The sequence below is a fragment of the Psammomys obesus genome, unplaced genomic scaffold, assembly GCF_907164565.1.
Source record: "Psammomys obesus unplaced genomic scaffold, mPsaObe1.curated_primary_1811, whole genome shotgun sequence".
Lineage (NCBI taxonomy): Eukaryota > Metazoa > Chordata > Mammalia > Rodentia > Muridae > Psammomys > Psammomys obesus.
The window spans coordinates 1,166,692-1,186,933 of record NW_026596152.1 but is presented as its reverse complement, the minus strand read 5'-3'; the positions used below and the strand labels follow the sequence as shown (position 1 = coordinate 1,186,933).

Genomic DNA, 20,242 nt, shown 5'->3' with positions numbered 1-20,242 from the left:
GGGCGGGGCGGGGCCCGGACGGCGCCGGCGGCGGCGGGGGAGCGCGCGCCGCGCCGCGCGCAGGCGCAGAGGAGCCGCCGGGAGGGGGCGTGAGAGAGTGGCCGGGAGAGAGGGAGCCCTGACGCGCTGGCGAGCGGGAGCTGGGTCGCTCGCCGGGACGCCTGCGCCCTGGCCCTCCGGCTCGGCGCGCGGCGGGCGGGTGCCCTGTGCGCCTGCGCAGTGGGCGGCGGCGGCGGCGGCAGGGGGAGGTGGAGGCCGTGGAGCGGCAGCGGCAGCGGCGGGTCCCGGGACTGAGGCAGCAGCGGGGGCGCCGGCGGGCGGAAGCCGAGGTGACGAAGGCGGCGGCGGCGGCGGCCGTTTCCCTCACGGTGGCGGAGACCAAGGCGGCGGCGGCGGACGGGGAGCGGCCCGGCCCCGGCCCCCTGCTCGTCGGCTGTAGCAGGGCCGCCGTGGGACCGGCCCGGCTCCCGCCCCCCGCGGCTCCCCCTCCGGCTCCTCCTCCCGGGAGACGCCGGGGGCCCGGCCCGGCCCGCGCGCAGAGCGCTGCCTCGGCCGCCGCCGGGGCGGTCGGAGGTGGCGGCGGCGCCATGGGCGGCCTGGCCTCTGGGGGGGACGTGGAGCCGGGGCTGCCCGTCGAGGTGCGGGGCTCCAACGGAGCCTTCTACAAGGTGAGAAGGCGCGCCGGCCCGGGACACCCTGGCCCCCTCCCCCAGCCGGGGCGGGGAGCGCGGGGCGGATCGAGTTTCTGGAGCTCAGTCCCGACCCTCTGGACCTGCGACTCACGCTCCCACTCGAAACCCTCCCGGGGAGACCGTGGGCGTGAACCCCCGTGGGCCCCCCCCCCCCCCAGCCGGCTCCTACACCTGCTTTTCTCCTCAGCTGAAAGCATGGGCATCGGGTCATTACTGGGCACGGGTGGGCGCTCCTGGTCCCCCTGGAGAAACCCCTTTCCCAGCCTCGCGTCCACTTTTCTTGTCTCTTAGTAGATAGGATACTTGAGCGAGCAGTCAGCCTTCCCTGCGGCCCGAGCACATGGGGGAGCCTCTTTCTTTTCCCACATGACCCCCTTGGGAATGCCCACTGTCCCGTATTAGCTCTTCGGTCATCGGGGAGGCTCCTGCCTACTGGCTCCAGACCAAAATTTACTCAACTTTCATCTTATATTCCTGTTCCCGGTCAGAACTCGTTTGCGTTATTTAGCACCTTTGGCCCTAGGTTCTATCAGTCAGCCACCCATAAAGTGGTTTTGTTGGGCGAATCTGTGACCTCACCACACATTTACTCCAAAACCAGCTACCCAAGAATGGATTCGAGTTTCTTTTGACTCCTGACATATCTAGGTCATTCGTACATTTTCTTAAGTTAAAGCGACTCAACAAGACTGTGTTCTTACTCCAACAACATTTCTGCTTGCTGACAATCTTTTTGGAAAGAAAAGTATCATTCAGAATTGCTTGTTTCAGCCCCCCCCCCTTTTTTTTCCAAGGTTTGATTCCTTTGAACTAGTTTGGGGGGTGTGGTTGGGACGAGGTCTTGGTATACAGCTCTCGCCAGCTCAGGCTGAACTTGAACTCTTCTGTACTTCTTCCTCAGCCTGGGATTACACCCTTGAACCACCATACCACACCAGAACTTTTTTTTTTCTTCTTTTTCTTCTTCTTACTATCCACATATCCATCCCACACCCTGTGTCTGAGTCCATTCTGGGTCCCCTCTGCAAGTTAGATTAAGACCCCCACGTTTTTTGTTGTTGTTGTTTTGTTTTGTTTTGTTTTTTCATCTGATGGGTGGGATTCTGAGCCTTTTTGCCTTTTGTGTGTGGAATTGTCTCAGAAACTTTGGATTCCTCTCTTACTCTTTCACTCTGAAGAGAAAGAGTTTTCATAGTATTAGATGGTGAGAACTGCCTCCTTTCCTTATTTCTCATGCCCTTGGAGATTGCTTTCTCTGACTCTACTATGAAATTGTATCTTTTTGTAGCTGAAAAAGGACTTGATTTTGCCCTTGCTGTGGATGGTTTCTGCCCGCAGCTCAACTGATAAGTGTTTCACCCACTATAAATGCCATTTTTGCCTTTTCTGATCAAGTTCTTTACCCAGTGTCTATGGGGACACATATCTATTAGTTTTAATTTAGCCTCTCAATTAAGTCTTGGGCTTTTTATCTTGGTAGTTCTGTTTTCTTGTGTATCACTCATGTCCGCCTGTCCTGTGTGCTACACACAAGTTCCTGAAGAAGGTTCCCAGCTGATTCTGACCCTGTCACAGTCCTAACTCCTGGTACTTTTCTTCTGAGTTGAAGAATATCTTTAACATTTCTGTTTTCTGTGTCACAAGTCTCTTAATTCCTTTTGGGTTCTGCTAGGACACATTTATGCTTTAGTATTCTTTTCCTCAGACTTGTATTACCTTTGTTAAAGCAGTTCCCAGCAGGCTGGGTATGGTGGGTGCGCACTCCTAGTACTTGCAGGGCTGACGTAGGATGGTTGAAGTTCAAAACCAGTGTGGGAAATGAAGTCCTGTATCCAGAACAAAACAAACAAAAGATGCTAGTCACATTTTTCTTCATATATGTTAACCTTCCTTTGTATCCTCACCCCCAGATGTTGAATTCCAAAAAAAATGTTTTTTTTTTTCCTCATTTGCTTTTGGGGGACAGGATCTCTCTACGTAGCACTGGCTGCCCTGGACCTCACTGTGAAGACCAGGCTGGCCTCAGACTCCATTGGGATGTCTGCATCTACTGATTCCTGGCATTGAACGCATCCACAACCACAGCTAGTTGGAAGAGTGATTCTTAAGCTGAGTATGAGAGCCAGATACTTGCTGCTGTTTTAAGGATGCATGGAAGCCATACGCAGCTGGGAAAAACGAGCGCTCAGTTCAAATTAACTATATGAAATGGCTGGGAAGGGACATGTTTTCTGTTACACATATGTGTACCCAACAGAGATCTCTTTGAGTGTTGCCATTTTTATCTGTGGGCCATAGCAGTGATAGATTTGAGTGAAGGGGGCCGGCAGGATGTTTGATTCAGAGTTAACAGTTGAGTAAAAGCCAAGTAATACAGATTTTTAACTCTGGCCACTGCAGCACCTTCTGCTCCGTAGCTGAGTTTAAAAAAAAAAAAAATCCCTAAATTTTGGGCTAATCTTTCTTTAATGCAGTATAATGTGGATACTTATCTACTTATCTAACCTTGCTGATTAATATTCATGACTCAGCAAACTTTGGAGTATTAACCTGTCTTTTTGATCCGTAAATTTTGGGAGATCCCGTTCTCTCTCAGAATTGAATTGTGTTTTACTTTTTTTCTCAGGGTAGATAGATCCCAGATCTGAAATCTAAGTTATTTTATAACCATCCTGTCAGGCTTTCCTTTTCAGTCAGGGTTGATTATGTGTTTTGCGTTGTTTTAAGGTGAGTCTCAGGTGAGGGTGACCTTGAACTCCTGGTCTTACTGCCTCCACTTCCCAAGTGCTGGGGTTACAGGTGCACTCCACCAACCCCAACTTTATCATGTGTTTTTAATCCTTTTTGTTTGTGTGTTTTTGTGGGAGGGGCAGTGTCATCGCCCTTCAGTCTGGAACTTGTGGTTCTCCCAGCTCTTCCTCCCGCTTAGTAGATTTCAGGCCTGAGCCACCTCACCTGGCTATATTGTCATTTTTTAGGTTCTACTTTTTCCACATGAAATAGAAGCTCACTTTCTACCATAGTCAGTCCTGTTTTCTGTTTTGTTTTGGGGGGCCAGGGTTTCTCTGTATAGCCATAGCTGTTCAGGAACTCACTCTGTTCAGATTGTCCTGGAACTCACAGCATCTGCCTGCCTCTGCCTCCCGAGTGCTGAGTGCTGGGATCAAAGTCGTGCACCACCACTGTTTCAGCATTCTTTCCTTAATGGGGCCTTGTTAACATCAAAGCATGGCTTTTGCCTTGGCTCTTTGCTTTTCTTCTAGAATTCCTTTTGAGTAGTGAAGATGGAGAATAGTTTCATATCTTCTAATTAAGGAAACTGAAGTGTCTAGAAACTTAAGAGCAGTCTTCCTTAATCTGGCCAGGGCTAAGCCAGAGAATGCTGCAGCCTTTGAATCAGATCATTTTCTGGATTTAGATGGTTTTCTAACAGATTATTTCCCCAGTGGCATAGGCCACACAGAAGTTCGCGTTTCCTTTGCCATCTCTGTTGTTCTCCAAAGAAAACCTTGCATCTGAAGTGAAGAGGTAGAATTAAGAGGCAGAAAGAGAACTGGAATATGAAGTTGGGAAGAGAGTAATTCTGGAAAGTAGTTGAAGGGAAAAATAACACTGGAGGGATAAGGGTAAGCGGCATTGGGTTATGCTGCTAAAGAAGGATTAGCCTTTCTGCTTTGGAAGTTGGGGTTAAAAAAAAGGTAATAGTGCTACTCACTTTATGGGCCAGCTCATAGTAGAAGAGAATTAGAGCCGTAGGCATAGCCTTTGTGAGTGCTTATATCCAGGCAGAGGTGAGAGTCTGTGAAAGAGGCAGCCAAGGGATTATGACTTTGCCACTTCCTTTTTTCTCCTTAGAATGTGTTTGATGAAGAGTAAGTGTTTTGATAATCCAACACTTGGAGATGGGTATTTTTCCTTGGAGCCTCTCTCAAGAATTGTTGTCTGTCTCTCTATCTTATTTATTTAAAGTCAGGTACCCCTGGCTGTCGTGGAACTAACTCACTGTCTCAATCAGGCTAGTCTTGAACGCAGATCCACCTGCCTTCCTTCCAAGTGCTGGGATTAGAAGTATATGCTACTAAGCCTGATCTCTGCCTCTTTCATCAATAAATCTGCATTTACCCCGCTGAGAGAAAGAAAAGTCTTGGAGATGGACATTTGGATAAAGAGTTTTATAAAAGGTTAGGCTTGGTGTTTTCCATTCTCTTCAGTTCTGGCCACTGAGTTTTTTTGGGTGCAGTCATCAGATCTGAACGTTGAGGAAATCAAGGACTTTCTGCTCACAGCCAGGTAGAAGGATGTCAGATCCATCAAGATCAAGAAGAACAAGGATAGCATGAAGTTCAAGGTTTGCTGCAGCAGAGGTCCTTATACCCTGGTCAGCATAGACAGGGAGAAGGCAGAGGAGCTGAAGCAGTGCCTTCCCCTGGTTTGACAGTGAAGGTGCTGAAATGAACCAGACCTCTGCATTTGACGAAAAAAAAGTTGTATCCTAAAAAGTCATCCCCCCCCCCCCCCAAAAAAAAAGGTTAGGCTTGGTGATGCATCACTAGAATTTAGCAGTTGGGAGGATCAGGAGGTCAAGGTTCTCCTCACCTACATAGTGTATTCTATGTGACATCCTGCCTCAGACAAACTGAGGGAAAAGGGACCTAGGCGAATGCTGAGGAGTGGAAGTGCCTTGGAAGAGTTATGTGGAGATGAGTAAGAATGGGCATTGGTTCTGAAGAAGAAAAGATAAACATTTTTGAGGAAGAAAAGGTTAAGAACTGAGCGGGGTCGTGGTAACTAGTCCACACTTTGGGTGGTAGTCAAGCTCTAGGAGAAAAGACTGTCTTTCCCCTCCCCTCAAAAAAAGTAGGGAGCTGAAGAGATGTCTTACTGGTTTAGAGCACTTGTTGTTTTTCAGGGGACTGGGGTTCGGTTCCAAGCACCCACATAGTTGCTCTTCGTTGTCCCTAACTTTAGTTCCGGGGCGCAGGGCCTGCCCGTGCACACATGCAGGCCCCATGCTCACACACACAATTAAATGAGTGCGTCTTGTTTCTTAGGGCGGGGCCGCGGGGCCTCAGGGCCCAGCTGTCCCGGACTAGCTCTGTCGGCCAGGCGGCCTCGGACTCAGAGATCCGCCTGCCTCTGCCTCCCCAGTGCTGGGATCACAGGCGTTAGCCACCACTGCCTGGTACAAATAAGTAACTTTGTTTATTTATTTCTTTAAAGAAGTAGTAGGGTTGGGAAGATGGCTCAGTGCTTGCTGTACCAACATGAGGACCTGAGTTTGGATCCCCAAAACCAACATAAGTAACTTGGTATAGTTGCAAATCTCTGTGATCTTGGCATTGGCAGGCAGAAACAGGAACCCAGGGGCTTATTGGTCAGTCCAGGCTTGGTGAAGGACTTTACCTCAAAAAAAAAAAAATAAGATGGAGGGACATAGAGGAATTTCTGGCCTTACATATATGCATATGACACAAAACTGGACGTATTAGACTATGCATGTTATCCCAGTACTTGAGAGATACAGGCAGGTAGATCTCTTGAGTTCAAGCCCACGTAACAGCCTGGTGTACATGACAGGTTCTATGCCAGCTGGGGCTGGATAGTAAGATGTTCCCAAAACAGCTTTAGTAGGTTGTTTCTAGAGCAAAATCCAGTTTTAGATTCTCCCATTACAAGAAAAGAGCAATACAGTCCGTGGTTGGCTGGTTCTGTGAGGTGGGAGCTGTGCACCCCAATGCTCTGTACATTTCCTCCTAAGCTCTGCTACTGCCCTAGTCCCCGTGCTTGGGGCTGGGCCTTGGATAGTGCTGGCCTTTTGAAGAGCCTGCCTTTCTTGCTGGTTTTGATGTTGAGGATTGAATCAGCCTTGTACTTGGTGGGTACACACCACACTGAACATACTCCAACCAAAGCCCCTAATTATCTCTATCTGTCTCTTGGGTTTTCTTCAAGACATCATTTCTCTGTGTCTCACTGTGTATGTCAGAAAACATGACACCTGGAACGCATTATGTGACTAGGCTGGCCTTGAACTCAGATGTGCAGGCCTCTGCCTCTGAGTGTTGGAATTAACAGTGTGGGGCACCACCACCTGGCAATGTTTGTTTGTTGTTTGTTTGTGGCAGTGTCTCACTACATATGCCCCAGGTAGCCTGGAACTCTGCTTCTCAATCCTGGGACCTGGGAAGATGTGTACCACCATACTCAGCCTGTGTCTGGGTATTCTGTCTGTACTTATCTATCATCTTTCTACACACACACACACACACACACACACACACACACACACACACACACGTGTATGTATGTGCATTACTTGCATGCCTGGTGCCAACACATGATTTTGCCAAAGAAGGCCGTAAAATTGTGCTTTCTGCCCTCAGTTCTTGAGTGCTGTATTACATAAGCCACGGCTGGCTTATATGTTAAATTTCTTTTTTCTCTCTTAGTTCTGGAGAGACAACCTCAGCAGTTAAAATTAAAAGTACTTGCTCTAGAAGAGGACCGTGGTTCAATTCCAGCACCTACATCACGGTTCACAAGTGTATAAAACTTCAACTCTAGGGTGTCTGGCACCTCTGTCCTCCTTGGGCATCTACACTCAACATCCACATACCCACAAGCAGACTCATGCACCTATACATAACAAAAATAATAAATGTTTCACAATTGTTTAAAATTTGATGTAAATGAATATCAGTGTGTGTGCCGCCTGTGTGCCTCCTGCCACACTGGACAGAAGAGGGTCCTTTAGAATTGTTGTTACAGGTAGTCTTGAGTCACCCGTGTGGGTGCTGGGATGTGAGCCTGGGTCTGCTGCTAGAGTAGCAAGTGGCCTTAATTGCTGAGCCATTTCTCCAGCCCCCATTTAAAAAAATTTTTTGTTTGTTTGGTTGCTTGGTTTTGGCGTTTCTGAGATAGGGTTCCTCTGTGTAATCCTGGCTATCCTGGAACTCACTCTGTAGACCGGGCTGGACTCGAATTCACAGAGATCTGCCTGTCTCTGTCTCTCTATAGAGTGCTGGGATCAAAGGCATGCACCACCACACCTTGCTCCATTTCAAATTTTTGAGGTGAATGCTGAAGATGTTTCAAAGTGCATTTTTTTTTTCCTGTGGCTGTCTAGTTTTTCCAGCGCCATTTGTTGAAAGCACCATCCTTTCTCCAAACTATCTTTCCAGTTTTATAAAAAATCAGGAAGTACAAACTAATGTATAATAATCAAAAGCAACATCAGAACTGGAAGTGTAACAGCGATAAAGCTTGCACAGAACACTGTCATCACCAAATGAACAGGTAATGACAGCGCTAGGAGATAGGAAGAGGAAAGCCAGAAGTCAAAGGCTCTGCTGCATATGAGTTTGAGACCAGCCTGGGCTGCTATCTCTAAAGTAAAAAACTTGGTCAAGGGAGATGGCTCAGTGGGTAGAAAAGTCTCTGCCATCAAGGCCGTGGACCTGAGTTTGATCCCACGATCCTCATGGTGGAAGAGAGCCAGCTTCCATAGGCTGTCCTCTGACCTCCATGCACAAGCACACCTGCCCTCAGTTCTTGAGTGCTGTATTACATAAGCAATGTGATTTCAAACACTAACATAAAATTTCTAGAAGACATAGTAAAAAACTTTTGGATTCCAGAAGTTTCTTAGATGTGAAACTAAAAGCATAGTTTGTAAAAAATAAGGAATTGAACTTTGTCAAAATTAGAAATCATTGTGTGAAAAGCCTGGAGAGAAGACAGAATAACTGAGAGTGTAGGTGGGACACACAGTTTGGCTTCTTAGGATAAGAGGAAGTAAGCCAATTATTGAATGATTTCCTTTCGGCATGCTCTTGAGATTGGGGTCTTCTTTTTATTTAGACTGACATCTTTTAAACCATACTTTCTTTTGTAAACTGCTTATTAATTTGAACTTCTTTAGTGATCCATTTATTCTCCAAGGACTTGGGCTCTGGGTACTAAGTCTGCTAGGTCTTTGGGGGAGTCAGACCCTCCCTCTTGGCAGGCCCTGATATCCTCTAGTGTTCTAGTTCAGCCTTACACTGTCTTGTGGGATATTCTTAGCCTTGGTGGAAGTTGTTGGTATTTTAATTGAACCCTGGCATGTTGGTTAGCACTCCAGGAGGCAGTCGGATAGGGAGGTAACTGGGATCCTGAGTAGGCCACCAGTTCCCAGCATGCTCCGGTGCAGGTTCTACTTTGTTCCTATTCCGTGTTTTGTAGATTTTGTCTATGCCATTTCCTTTCTCTCATTTTTTTCCCCTTTGGATTTTTTGAGATAGGGTTTCTCTGTGTAGCCTTGGCTGCCCTGGAGTCGATTTGTAGACCAGGCTGGCCTTGAACCCGCAGAGGTCCACCTGCCTCTGCCTCCCTGAATGCTGGGGTTACAGGCATGTGCCACCATGCCTGGCTTTCTCTCATTGTTTATATTCTTTTCTAATATAGTCATTCTTGCTGTGTGTAGACTGCTTACATTTCTAGTTGAAACTCTTAAAGGTTTCTGATACCTCTTTCTTTATGTTTTTTACTTTTTTTTAGGGCTTTGTGAAGGATGTCCATGAAGATTCTGTCACTATCTTCTTTGAAAACAAGTAAGACCTTGGGAATAGACAAGGATACTGAATCCTAAAAGTAGAGTGAAAAAGTGGGGCTGCTGAGTTCTGGGAGGCCTGCTGTAGCTGTCAGGGAGCAAAGGGTTTGGATGGAAATTCCAGGGGGAAAGGGCAGGTAGCTTGATGCAGGTTTTGGGCACTTGATAGTTGGTAGCAAGTTGGTGGTTGGAACAGGGCCTGGGTTTCGACTCTTAACTACCAGGAAGGATAAAAGTGGGCTAGCAGGGGCCTGGAGAGATGGCTCAGCGGTTAAGATCACTGTCTGCTCTTCCAGAGGTGCTGAGTTCGATTCCCAGCACCCACATGGTGGCTGCCAACCACCTATAATGCGATCTGATCCCTTCTGTCATGCAGGCACACATGCAGATAAAGTGCTCCTATGTATAAGTAAAGAAATCTCTAAAGAAAAGGTGGGCCAGCCCAGGGGTGACCCTCTGCGAGGGAGTGGACAGCTACGTCATATGAATAGCTTTCATGTCACTGTTTGTGTTGTAGCTGGCAGAGTGAGAGACAGATTCCTTTTGGGGATGTCCGACTCCCACCTCCAGCTGACTACAATAAGGAGATCACAGAGGGAGATGAAGTCGAGGTAAGGGCTGTGAGGGCCACCTTTCCACTCTCGGCTTGCTTTCTCAGGGTTCTGGATTTTTGACTTACTGATTTTATTCCTTCCTCATCTGAGCCCCCATATTTAGCCATGTAGCCAGTGAAGTAAAATGCAGCAGTTCTGTTCTTTGTGGTGTGAGGCCTCAGGGTACCAGTTTTAAGGGGTCTGATTCATTTGTGTTAAATCCAGTGTGTGTTTAAGAGAGAGAGAGACAGACACACATGCACATACACACGTGGACCTTGAACACGTGAGGCAAACATTCTTCATTGAAATGTATCCAGAGCCCTAGTTTCAGTACTTGAAAGGCTGAGCGGGGAGGATCATATAAGCCCAAGAGTTTGGGGTCGTCCTGGGCAGCATAGTGAGACCCCATCTTTTTTCTTTAGTATGAATTAGTATGTGCAGGGAATGAGTGGTAGTCAGGGCAGCCGTGAGCTCTGGGACTTGAACTTGGACTTGGCTAACTCTTATCTACTAAACAAGAAAAATGAAATAGATAAAACTCAGTGACCTCATATTTTCAGTGTCTCCTTACTCTGGTTTCTTTTGTGGGTTAAGAATGCTTCTTAGATATCTTAATGATTTTCCCAGTTCTCGATTCTTCAATACCATATCTCTGTATTTCTGACCTTTTCAGGTCTATTCAAGAGCCAATGAACAGGAACCTTGTGGCTGGTGGCTGGCGCGGGTGCGGATGATGAAGGGAGATGTGAGTGACTGAAGCCCTTTGGGGAACTCTTAAAGCTGTTGTTTTGCTCATGGAGAGGCAGCAGTGTGTACCCGGGCTGTACGCTTTCTTTTCCTTCCTGCCAGTTCTATGTCATTGAGTACGCTGCCTGTGATGCTACCTACAATGAGATTGTCACCCTGGAAAGACTTCGGCCAGTTAATCCCAATCCCCTTGCAACCAAAGGCAGCTTCTTCAAGGTTACCATGGCTGTGCCTGAGGATCTCAGAGAGGCGTGAGTGTTGGAGAGGGTGGGAATTAGGGCTCTCTGCAATGCCAGCTTCTGTCCCATTTCTCCTAGATCTTCCACTCTTTTCATTTCTTTCTCTTCATTTTCGGCCCTGTGAGGACCTTTTTGCATGATATTCTGTACCCTTCCATTTCATGTTTGTTCGTCTTTTTCTTGTCTGTCTTTGTTTTGTTTGTTTTGAGATAGGGCCTCACTACACAGCTCAGGCTCACAAAGATCTGTCTGCCTCCGCCTTCCAAGTCTTCCAAGTGCTGGGATCAAGGCACAAGTGTGTGCCATTGTGCCTTGCTCTTGTTATTTTCAAAAGTAGTTTTCTTAATCCCTGTTTTTTTTTAACAGTGGCTCTACCTTTCTCATTTTCCCTCCATTTTGACCCTGAACTTCTCTCTGCCTCCTGTCCTGAGCACCTCACTCTTTTCTGCAGCTGCTCCAACGAAAATGTCCATAAAGAGTTCAAGAAAGCACTGGGAGCCAGCTGCATCTTTCTCAACATCACAAACAGTGAGCTCTTCATTCTGGTGAGTTTCCACACTTGAATTTAGTACAAACCTTTTCAACAATTTTTCCTTTTCCCAGAGTGGATATGGCAGACTGTGCTCACGCTTACTTTTTGGGACTTTATTGCTTCTAACACTTCTGGACCCAGGTAGACTTGCCTTTCCTTAGTTTTCTTCACGTGTGACCTTAATTTGCCCCGTCTCCTTTTTTTTTTTTTTTTTTTTTTTTTTAATGCTAAAGATTAAACCGTAATTTTTGTGCACATGTGTGCTCTAGAAAAGTGCCCTGCCATTTAGCTGTTGTAGCCCAGCCCTTGGATATATTTGCATCTCTGTGTGTATATACGTATTTCCATGTATGTAAGTAGTTTGGGAAACCCTGAAGTGTTGGTATCAGGTACCTTTCTTAATCATCCTACACGTGGCAGAGTATCTTCACTGAACCCAGAGCCAGCCAGCCAGTGTGCCAGCCAGCGCTGGGGGCATTCCTGTCCCTGCCTTCTCCGTGTGTCTTATGGACCCGTCCAACACCAGGTTCCAGGGTACCTGACACTGTCTTCTTTGCACCCACGTGCAAATAGCATTTTCACACACAGAGAGACACACATAAATAGATAAATCTTTTTGTTTTTGTTTTTGTTGTTGTTGAGACAGGTCCTTACTATGTAGTTTTAGCTGTCTTGGGACTTGCTATGTAAACAGGGTGGCCTCAAACTCACAGAGATCCACCTGCCTCTCTCACCCAAGTCCTGAGATTAAAAGTGTGTACCACTGCCCCCTGCTATTAAAAAAACAAACAAAAAAAAGCATTGTATAACTCACCTTGCACTTGCTCCTCGTTGTCAAGTGACTTCTGTCAGTATTTAGCTATTCAGTTGCTGTGTTACAATAATTTTCCTGTAGCCTTCCACATTGCTTTTTAGTTTCCTTTGAGACAAGATCTTACTGTGCCCCCCTGGCTGTCCTGTATTCACTATTAAACTGAAGCTGCCCTTGGGTTTGAAACAGTTTTCCTGCTTTACCTTCCCTCATTCTGAGAGGATAAACATTGCTACCACTCCTCATTTTAAACCTAAGTTCTTGCCGGGTGATGGCAGCACATACCTTTAATCTTAGCAAGCTCTTGGGAGACAGGCAGAGGCAAGTGGATCTCTGTGAGTTCAAGGCCAGCCTGATCTACAGACTGAGTTCCAAGACAGCCAGGGCTACACAGAGAAACCCGTCTCTCAAAACCAAACCAGTCAAACAAACAAACAAACAAATCTTCATTTCTTGACACCTGCTTTTTTTCAGGGACTCTGGCATTCTGATTCGGAGTCTTTAATGCTCCCCTGGTGTGTATTTTGCTTTTTTTCTTTCCTTTTTTTTTTTTTTTTAAATGATTTTATTTATTTTTATTGTGCGTGTGCGCGTGTGTGTGAGGGTGTCAGATCTCTTGGAACTGGAGTTACAGCTGTGAGCTGCCATGTGGGTGCTGGGGATTGAATCCAGGTCCTCTGGCAGAGCAGTCAATGCTCTAACGGCTGAGCGACTCCTCCAGCCCCTGTATTTTGCTTTCAATACTTTCTGTTCATTTTCCCAGTCAACCACAGAAGCCCCTGTGAAGAGGGCATCTTTGCTGGGTGATATGCATTTCCGAAGCCTTCGCACCAAATTGCTGCTCATGTCTCGCAATGAAGAAGCTACTAAGCACCTAGAGGTAGGCTTTGGCTGCTGTTTCTCATGTTGAATAATATTGTCCTTTCCTTTTTCATTTTGTTTCTGAAATAGACCAAAGCTGCTAGGTCATTAATCCTGGATGACTGCTTTTTCTCATAATCTCCAGAGGACAGTGTTGTGTCATGGCTTGGTATAACTTTAACATTTTTTTTGTTTTGCTGTTTTTGTTTCTGTTGTGGGCATTTTGTTTTGTTGTTGGTTTTGTTTTGTTTTTAAGACAGGGTTTCTCTGTGTAGCCTTGGCTGTCCCAGAACTCACAGAAATCCACCTGCTTCTGCCTCTCATGGTGCTGAGATCAAAGGCATGCACCACAACTGCCTGGCTGGTTTGCTTGGGGTTTGTTTGTTTGTTTGTTTGTTTGTTTTCCAAGACAGGGTTTCTCTGTGTAGCCCCGGCTGTCCTGGCTCACCAGGACCTAGAGATCTGCCTGCCTCTGCCTCCCTGAGTGCTGGAATTAAAGGCATGTGCCACCATGCCTGGCTGCTGGCAGTGGCAGCGGCCATGGCTTCTGCTTCTGCTGTCTCCTCCTCCTCCTCTTCTTCTCTCTCTTTTTTTTTTTTTTAAGATAAGGTCTCTTGTATCTTCGATTGACTTCAAACTTGTTTTGTAGCCAGTGGTGACATTTAACCTTTGATCCTTCTGCCTCTACCTTCCTAGTGCTGGGATTGCAGGTGTAGCCTATATGTCTGTTTTGTTTTACTTGGGGGTCTAACTTAGAGCTTCCTGCATGCTAAGCAGGTGCTCTATCAGCTGACCCACACCCCCAACCCCACGTTGTCCTTTTTGTTTTTTCTCTCCTGGTCTGATGATGGAACGTGGGGCCTGTCGCTTGCCAGGCAAGTGTCCTTTACCGAGCACACCCTCAGCTCTCCTGTAAGCATCGGTTTCCTTTTCAGAAAGAACGTTTTAAAGGAGTATGCAGTATGTGTGTGTTTTGATTGAATTGGAGCTCTGATTCCATGTGGTGAGTGAACTGACTGCTTCGGGAGGCTTTTTCCCTGAGACAGTGTGCAGAGTGTATTGCAGCAGTCATTTCTGCTGCTGAGGAGGGGACTGGCAAGTGAAGTCATCACTCCTTCCCCTTGATAATCTCTGCCAGTTCCAACGGAGCAGGGTTTCTTCAAGATTTATTTTATGTGTATGAGTGTTTTGCCTGCATGAATGGTGTCTGTGGAGGTCAGAAGATAGCATTGGATTCCATGGTGGTTGTGAGCTGCCAAATGGGTGCTGAGAAAAAAAACTGGTCCTCACAGGACTTCACACATAGATCTTGACAATGGCTAGAGGGCTCTCCTCAACTGGAGCGTAGTTTTCTCGTCCTGCGCTAATGCCGTAAGCAAGCAGATTGCTTACTTCTGGGTTCCCAGCTCCACATCAGTTTGGCATGGTGGCACAGGCCTGTAACCCAGCATTCTGGAGATGGAGGCAGGGGGGTGTGCACTTTTCTCCAGAAATACTTGCCATGCCAGGTGTGGTGGTGCACGTCTTTAATTCTAGCAGTTGGAGGCAGAGGCAGGCAGACCTCTTGAGTTCTAGGACAGTCTGGTCTACATGGTGAGTCCTAGGACAGCCTGGTCTACATGGAGATAGCACAGCAAGGCTATCAAGGCTATGTAGAGAGATCCTGTCTTTGTTTAACTCCTGCTTGATATTCTTTATATTCTTTCTCTTATGTTTTTGTTTGTTTTTGGCTTTTTCGAGATAGCCATAGCTGTCCTGGACTCACTTTTTTTAAAAAAAATATTTTATTTATATAGTATTCTGCCTGCATGTATCCCTGCACGCCAGAAGAGGGCATCAGATCACATTATAGATGGTTATGAGCCACTATGTGGTGGTTGGGAATTGAACTCAGGACCTTTGGAAGAGCAGCCAGTGCTCTTAGCTTCTGAGCCGTGTTTCCAGGCGCCCCTGGACTCAACTTCTGTAGACCAGCCTGGCCTTGGAACTCACAGAGGTGTCTACTCGCCTCTAAGTGCTGAATTAAATTCGTGAGCCATTGCCATCCAGCTTTTCTTGTCTTTTTGAGACATGATCACTCTGGCTTTGGCTGACCTAGAACTTGCTCTGTGTAGACCAGACTGGTCTAAATTCAGAGATCTACCTGTCTCTGCCTTTCTAGTGCTAGGGTTAAAGGTGCCTCTGTACCCAGCTAATACTAGCTAATACTGTTTTTCTTGTTCACCCTTCCAACATCATTCTTTTTATCTCTCTGCTGGGGACTAAATCGAGAGCCTTCTACACTTTCGGCAAGTTCTTAATCACTGGCCAACAATAAACTGTTTTAAAATAACTGTCAGGGCTATAGCTGAGTGGTACAGCATCTGCCTAGAGTGTGAAAAACCATGGGTATAAAAGCTGACTCTACCCAGGTCTCAGTACAGGCAGGAACCATCTTAACCATCTGTTGTAACTGCAGTTCCAAGACATCTGATGCCTCTTCTGGCCCCCTGGAACAACAAATGTACACACGGTGCACAGACACACATGCAGGAAAAAAACGCTCATACACATAAAAATTGGCTATTTTATTTATTTATTTTGGTTTTTCTAAACAGGGTTTCTCTGTGTAGTACTGACTGGCCTGGGCTCATTTGTAGACCAGGCTGGCCTCAAACTCACAGAGTTTCGCCTGCTTCTGCTTCCTGGATGCTGGGATTACAGGTGTGCACCACCGTACCTGGCTTAGGCCCTGTATTTAAAGGTGCCTCAGATGTCTGTGGTGGTGTTAGTGGCTACTGGATTACAGGTGGTTCTGGTTTCCTTTCACATGGGTTTTCTCCACACATTCCCCTCCAGCATACACACATTTCAACTATAGAAAGGATTAGGCACCTAGGACATGTGTTCTAAGATTCCACTGCCAGGATCTCACAGTGCGTTTTTTCCTTTCAGACAAGCAAGCAGTTGGCAGCAGCGTTCCAAGAGGAGTTTACAGTTCGAGAGGACCTGATGGGTCTGGCAATTGGGACTCACGGTGCCAACATCCAGCAGGCCCGAAAAGTGCCAGGAGTGACTGCCATCGAGTTGGGTGAAGAGACCTGTACTTTCCGCATCTATGGGGAGGTCAGCAAAAGATCAGGGTTTTGGGTTCCTTTGTAGGACAGAGGGGACAGAGGCTGAGGTGGGAAACAAGTCTGAGTTATGGTGACTTCTGCCTGCCTAATTGACAGCTTATTTCTTCAAAGTCAGAGACTGCAGGGGCATTCAGGTTCTGTTTTAGTTTACTCTTTCTATAGACGCCAGAGGCATGCCGACAGGCCCGAAGCTATCTGGAATTTTCCGAGGACTCTGTCCAAGTGCCCAGGAACCTGGTTGGTGAGTTTGAGTGTGTGCAGAAAAGGAATGAAGTCAGGGCCCAGATGGCAGAGTTTTGAAAACGATTTTGGTTGTTGGCACTCCATGGACTTGTAGTCTAGGAGTATGGAGTAAATACTCTGCACATGAGTGAGAAAAAAGGAAAAGAAGTTTGTGGGGGTTGTAGCATTTTTGTCCCAGGGAGAGTTTGAGATTTCTAGATCCAAGAGAATGAATTAATTAGGGACAATATATGTAGATAAGAGGCTATAGAAGAGTTTTATTTCCATAATAATAATAATTAAGAGCCTAATTCCTTCTTTTTCCATTTAGGCAAAGTGATTGGAAAGAATGGGAAAGTGATTCAAGAAATTGTGGATAAGTCTGGAGTGGTGAGGGTTCGTGTGGAAGGTGATAACGACAAGAAGAACCCCAGGGAGGAGGTATGGGGCACAGGGGCCTGGAAGTTGGTTTTCAGAAGTCAGAGGTGCTATTTTCTGAGGGCTGAAGACTGTAGAGGGACAGAACCTTTTGTTCGCCCTAGTAGACTGATCCTGTCTGAGGGGTGGGCTTAACATTTCAATCTTTGATTTTTTGGTTTTCTTTGTTCTTTTTTTTTCAAATAGGGACTCCATATATAACCCTGGCTTGCCTGGAACTTACTTTGTGAACCAGGCTGGCCTTAAACTCAATTGACAGAGGTCTGCCTACCTCAGCCTCCCCAGTGTGAGGACTAAAAGCATGCGCCACCATGCCTGTCTTTGAAAGTGGGAGGTAGTAATTTTTGAGACAGAATCTCACATGGCTCAGGTTGAACTTCACTTTACTGAGTAGCTAGGGATGACTTTAAGTTCATTCTGCTCCTGTGTCTAGTTCCTGCGTGCTAAGGTCACAAGTGTCTTCACACCTTACTGACTTCTAAGCTTGCTTCTGGTCTTTTCTGCAGGGAATGGTTCCCTTCATATTTGTTGGCACCCGAGAGAACATCAGTAATGCCCAGGCCCTGCTAGAGTATCACCTCTCCTACCTGCAGGTACCGTTTCAGAAGCCTGGGAGACGGGTAAATGGGCTGGCAAAGCTTGCTGGTGTATAAGCTTTGACTGTCCTGTCTGTTGGTGGGTATTTTGGCCCTGGGGCTGTATCCCAAAATGTTCTTTTTAAGCCTTTGTCTTCCTGAGCCTAAGTCCCAAAAGCTTAGCTGCAGAGGACCATATGGATAGAGACGCATGAAGGAATGGGACTGTCCATTGTCTTAATTTTCCTGTGTTGTCCATCTTTCCAACCAGGAGGTTGAACAGCTTCGCTTGGAGAGACTGCAAATTGATGAGCAGCTTCGGCAGATTGGGCTGGGCTTTCGCCCACCTGGAAGTGGACGGGGCGGCAGCGGTGGTGGCAGTGACAAGGCTGGCTATACCACAGATGAGAGCTCCTCCTCCTCCCTGCACGCGACCAGAACCTACGGGGGCAGCTACGGGGGCCGAGGCCGGGGCCGGAGGACCGCTGGTGCTGCCTATGGTGAGCAGCTGTGGAGCAGTGCGGGGCACGGGTGTTTGGGCGGGGCCTGGGGAAAGCAGTGAGGAAGTGACTGGCTCGGGTGCTTGTGAGTGACAGGAAGAATTCTGGTTTGCCTGTGGAGGTGGCTGAATTCCTAGGGCAAGCAGCAGCAGCTCTGAATAAACCCTTCTGTATCCTTCAGGCCCCAGCTCAGACCCATCCACAGCTTCTGAGACAGAGTCAGAAAAAAGAGAGGAGTCTAATCGAGCAGGACCTGGTGACCGAGATCACCCAAGTCGTGGAGAAGAAAGCCGGAGGCGGCCGATTGGGGGCCGGGGAAGGGGACCCCCACCTGTTCCCCGGCCTACCTCAAGATATAACTCGTCCTCTATTAGCTCAGGTAGCAGAGAGCTGGGGTCAGATTTGTGGTCCAAAGGAGAGAATAGTGGTCCCCTGACTCCCAGCCTCTTCCTTCCTCTTGTCAGTGCTAAAGGATCCAGACAGCAATCCTTACAGCCTATTGGACACATCAGAACCAGAGCCCCCAGTTGATTCAGAGCCTGGTGAACCCCCTCCAGCAAGTGCCCGCCGTCGCCGTTCCCGCCGCCGCCGCACTGATGAAGACCGGACTGTCATGGATGGAGGCCTGGAGTCTGATGGTCCTAACATGACAGAGAACGGCCTGGGTGAGGGGCAAGCCTGGATTCCTAGGGGTGTGAGAAAGAAGGAAAGATGGGAGGGTGGGCATATGACTTTTCTTTACTCCACAGAAGACGAAGCAAGACCCCAGAGACGTAATCGCAGCCGCCGCCGCCGCAATCGTGGTAACCGAACTGATGGGTCCATCAGTGGAGACCGCCAGCCAGGTCAGCTGACACGGCAGGATGAGCCTTCCTGGAGCTGAGAATGGGATGCCTTGTACTCTAGAAAGCCAGGGGTGGGTTCAGGGGGAACGGTGGAGATGGAGTCCCCAGTTCCTGAGTCTAGATTTTCTGCCTTTCCTAGTGACTGTGGCAGACTACATCTCACGGGCAGAGTCTCAGAGCCGCCAGCGGCCACCTCTGGAACGCACGAAACCCTCAGAAGATTCTCTTTCAGGACAGAAGGTAGGTAGTCAAGATGCAGCTTACCCCACTCTTAGGTTTGGGGCAGGGACACAGAAAACTTTCCTAAGAAATATCAGAGTTGCTGAGTTGGCTCTATCTGGTTAAGCTGACAATAGGCCAGAGCTTGCGCAAACAGGAGACGAGGCTCACGGTGACCAGAGCCTAGGCCCTGGACTCCAGGCCTCTCTGTAATGAGGACTGCCTACCCCTGGTGTACTCATGAATTGCTTTCTTTTTCCTCCCCCTCTCTTTAGGGTGACTCTGTTAGCAAGCTTCCCAAGGGCCCCTCGGAGAATGGGGAGCTCTCTGCCCCCCTGGAGTTGGGTAGTTTGGTGAATGGGGTTTCATAAAACCTCCAGTCCACATCCCTCCTCTCTCCATCTCGCTTGCTGCCCACCACCATGGCCCTCATGGGTCCAACTGACCTACGCTGGAGCTGCTCTTATCTACGGGGGAGGGGGGTGGCACAGCAGCTTGGGTCCCCCCCAACCTCCAGGAGCTAGTGGAGGGGTGTGTAACAGGGTCATACCCCTTCCCTCTTGTCCACCCTACCCCCCAGGGTGAGGGGAGCCTCCCCTTCCCTATCAGACTGGATGTGCCTTTATCCTCTAATGCCCCGACCTCTGAACACCCCCATTCTCCGCCTGTTGGTGGGGGTGCTCCTTGACTCACCCAGATTTGACAGTTCAGGGGGGCTCCCCTGCTATCCCTCCTCCCATCCTGTACCCCCCATTTCTGGGGCCTCATCACTGTGGAAGACGGGGATAGTGAGGGTATTTGTGGGTGGGAGGCATGGGGAAGGTTTTGGAGTAGAACCAGGGGTGTGTACGAAGGGGTGACAAGGTCCCCCGGGGCGTTGGGGATACCCTTGTCTGGTGGATGAGAAGGCGTATTTATTTTTCACTGTACAGTATTTAAAAAGAGAATAAAAAAATTCAAATGGCCTTGTGTTTTTTATGTCTTTGCCCCAAGTCAGGCCTTTTTGACTCCTGGACTGATGTGCACTGGTCCCTGGCTCTTGTTCTTTATTAGTAGCTGCTCCTTCTGTCAGGAGGATGACTCTGTACACTTAACTCTCCATGCTCATGTGTTCTTCTGGTCCAGAGGACTCTGCTTCAGGTCTAGTGCTTTCCCCACCCCTTGGTTACTTGATAGAGTTGGGCCACTCCTAAGTCCTGAGTCACAGGAGGCTAGGCCAGAATGCTTGAATCTGTTCTGCCAGGAGCTGAGAGGCTGAG

The 20,242-nt window shown here is 47.9% G+C and overlaps 1 protein-coding gene across 2 annotated transcripts; it reads left to right on the top strand.

Moving 5' to 3' along the window:
- Window positions 1-105: 105 nt before the first annotated feature.
- Fxr2 (FMR1 autosomal homolog 2) lies at window positions 106-19,948 on the top strand. 2 transcript variants are annotated; one of them, XM_055594174.1, is made up of 17 exons: window positions 106-668; window positions 9,231-9,283; window positions 9,800-9,893; window positions 10,552-10,623; window positions 10,728-10,876; window positions 11,316-11,409; window positions 12,971-13,087; window positions 16,003-16,173; window positions 16,347-16,425; window positions 16,738-16,847; window positions 17,351-17,437; window positions 17,691-17,919; window positions 18,101-18,298; window positions 18,384-18,584; window positions 18,672-18,764; window positions 18,904-19,004; window positions 19,259-19,948. In XM_055594174.1, exons 1-17 carry the CDS (start codon window positions 588-590, stop codon window positions 19,352-19,354), a joined length of 2,025 nt encoding a protein of 674 aa, XP_055450149.1. In that variant the 5' UTR covers window positions 106-587; the 3' UTR covers window positions 19,355-19,948. The 2 variants fall into 2 exon arrangements, with proteins under 2 accessions (XP_055450149.1, XP_055450148.1); XM_055594173.1 differs by having other exon boundaries at window positions 107-668; window positions 18,669-18,764.
- Window positions 19,949-20,242: the final 294 nt, after the last annotated feature.

Coding starts and splice junctions, on each gene's coding strand:
- Fxr2 (XM_055594173.1), top strand. CDS start 588: ATGGGCGGCCTGGCCTCTGGGGGGGACGTGGAGCCGGGGCTGCCCGTC. Junction 10,877..11,315: donor CCTGAGGATCTCAGAGAGGC/GTGAGTGTTGGA, acceptor TCTTTTCTGCAG/CTGCTCCAACGAAAATGTCC. Junction 16,174..16,346: donor CTTTCCGCATCTATGGGGAG/GTCAGCAAAAGA, acceptor CTCTTTCTATAG/ACGCCAGAGGCATGCCGACA.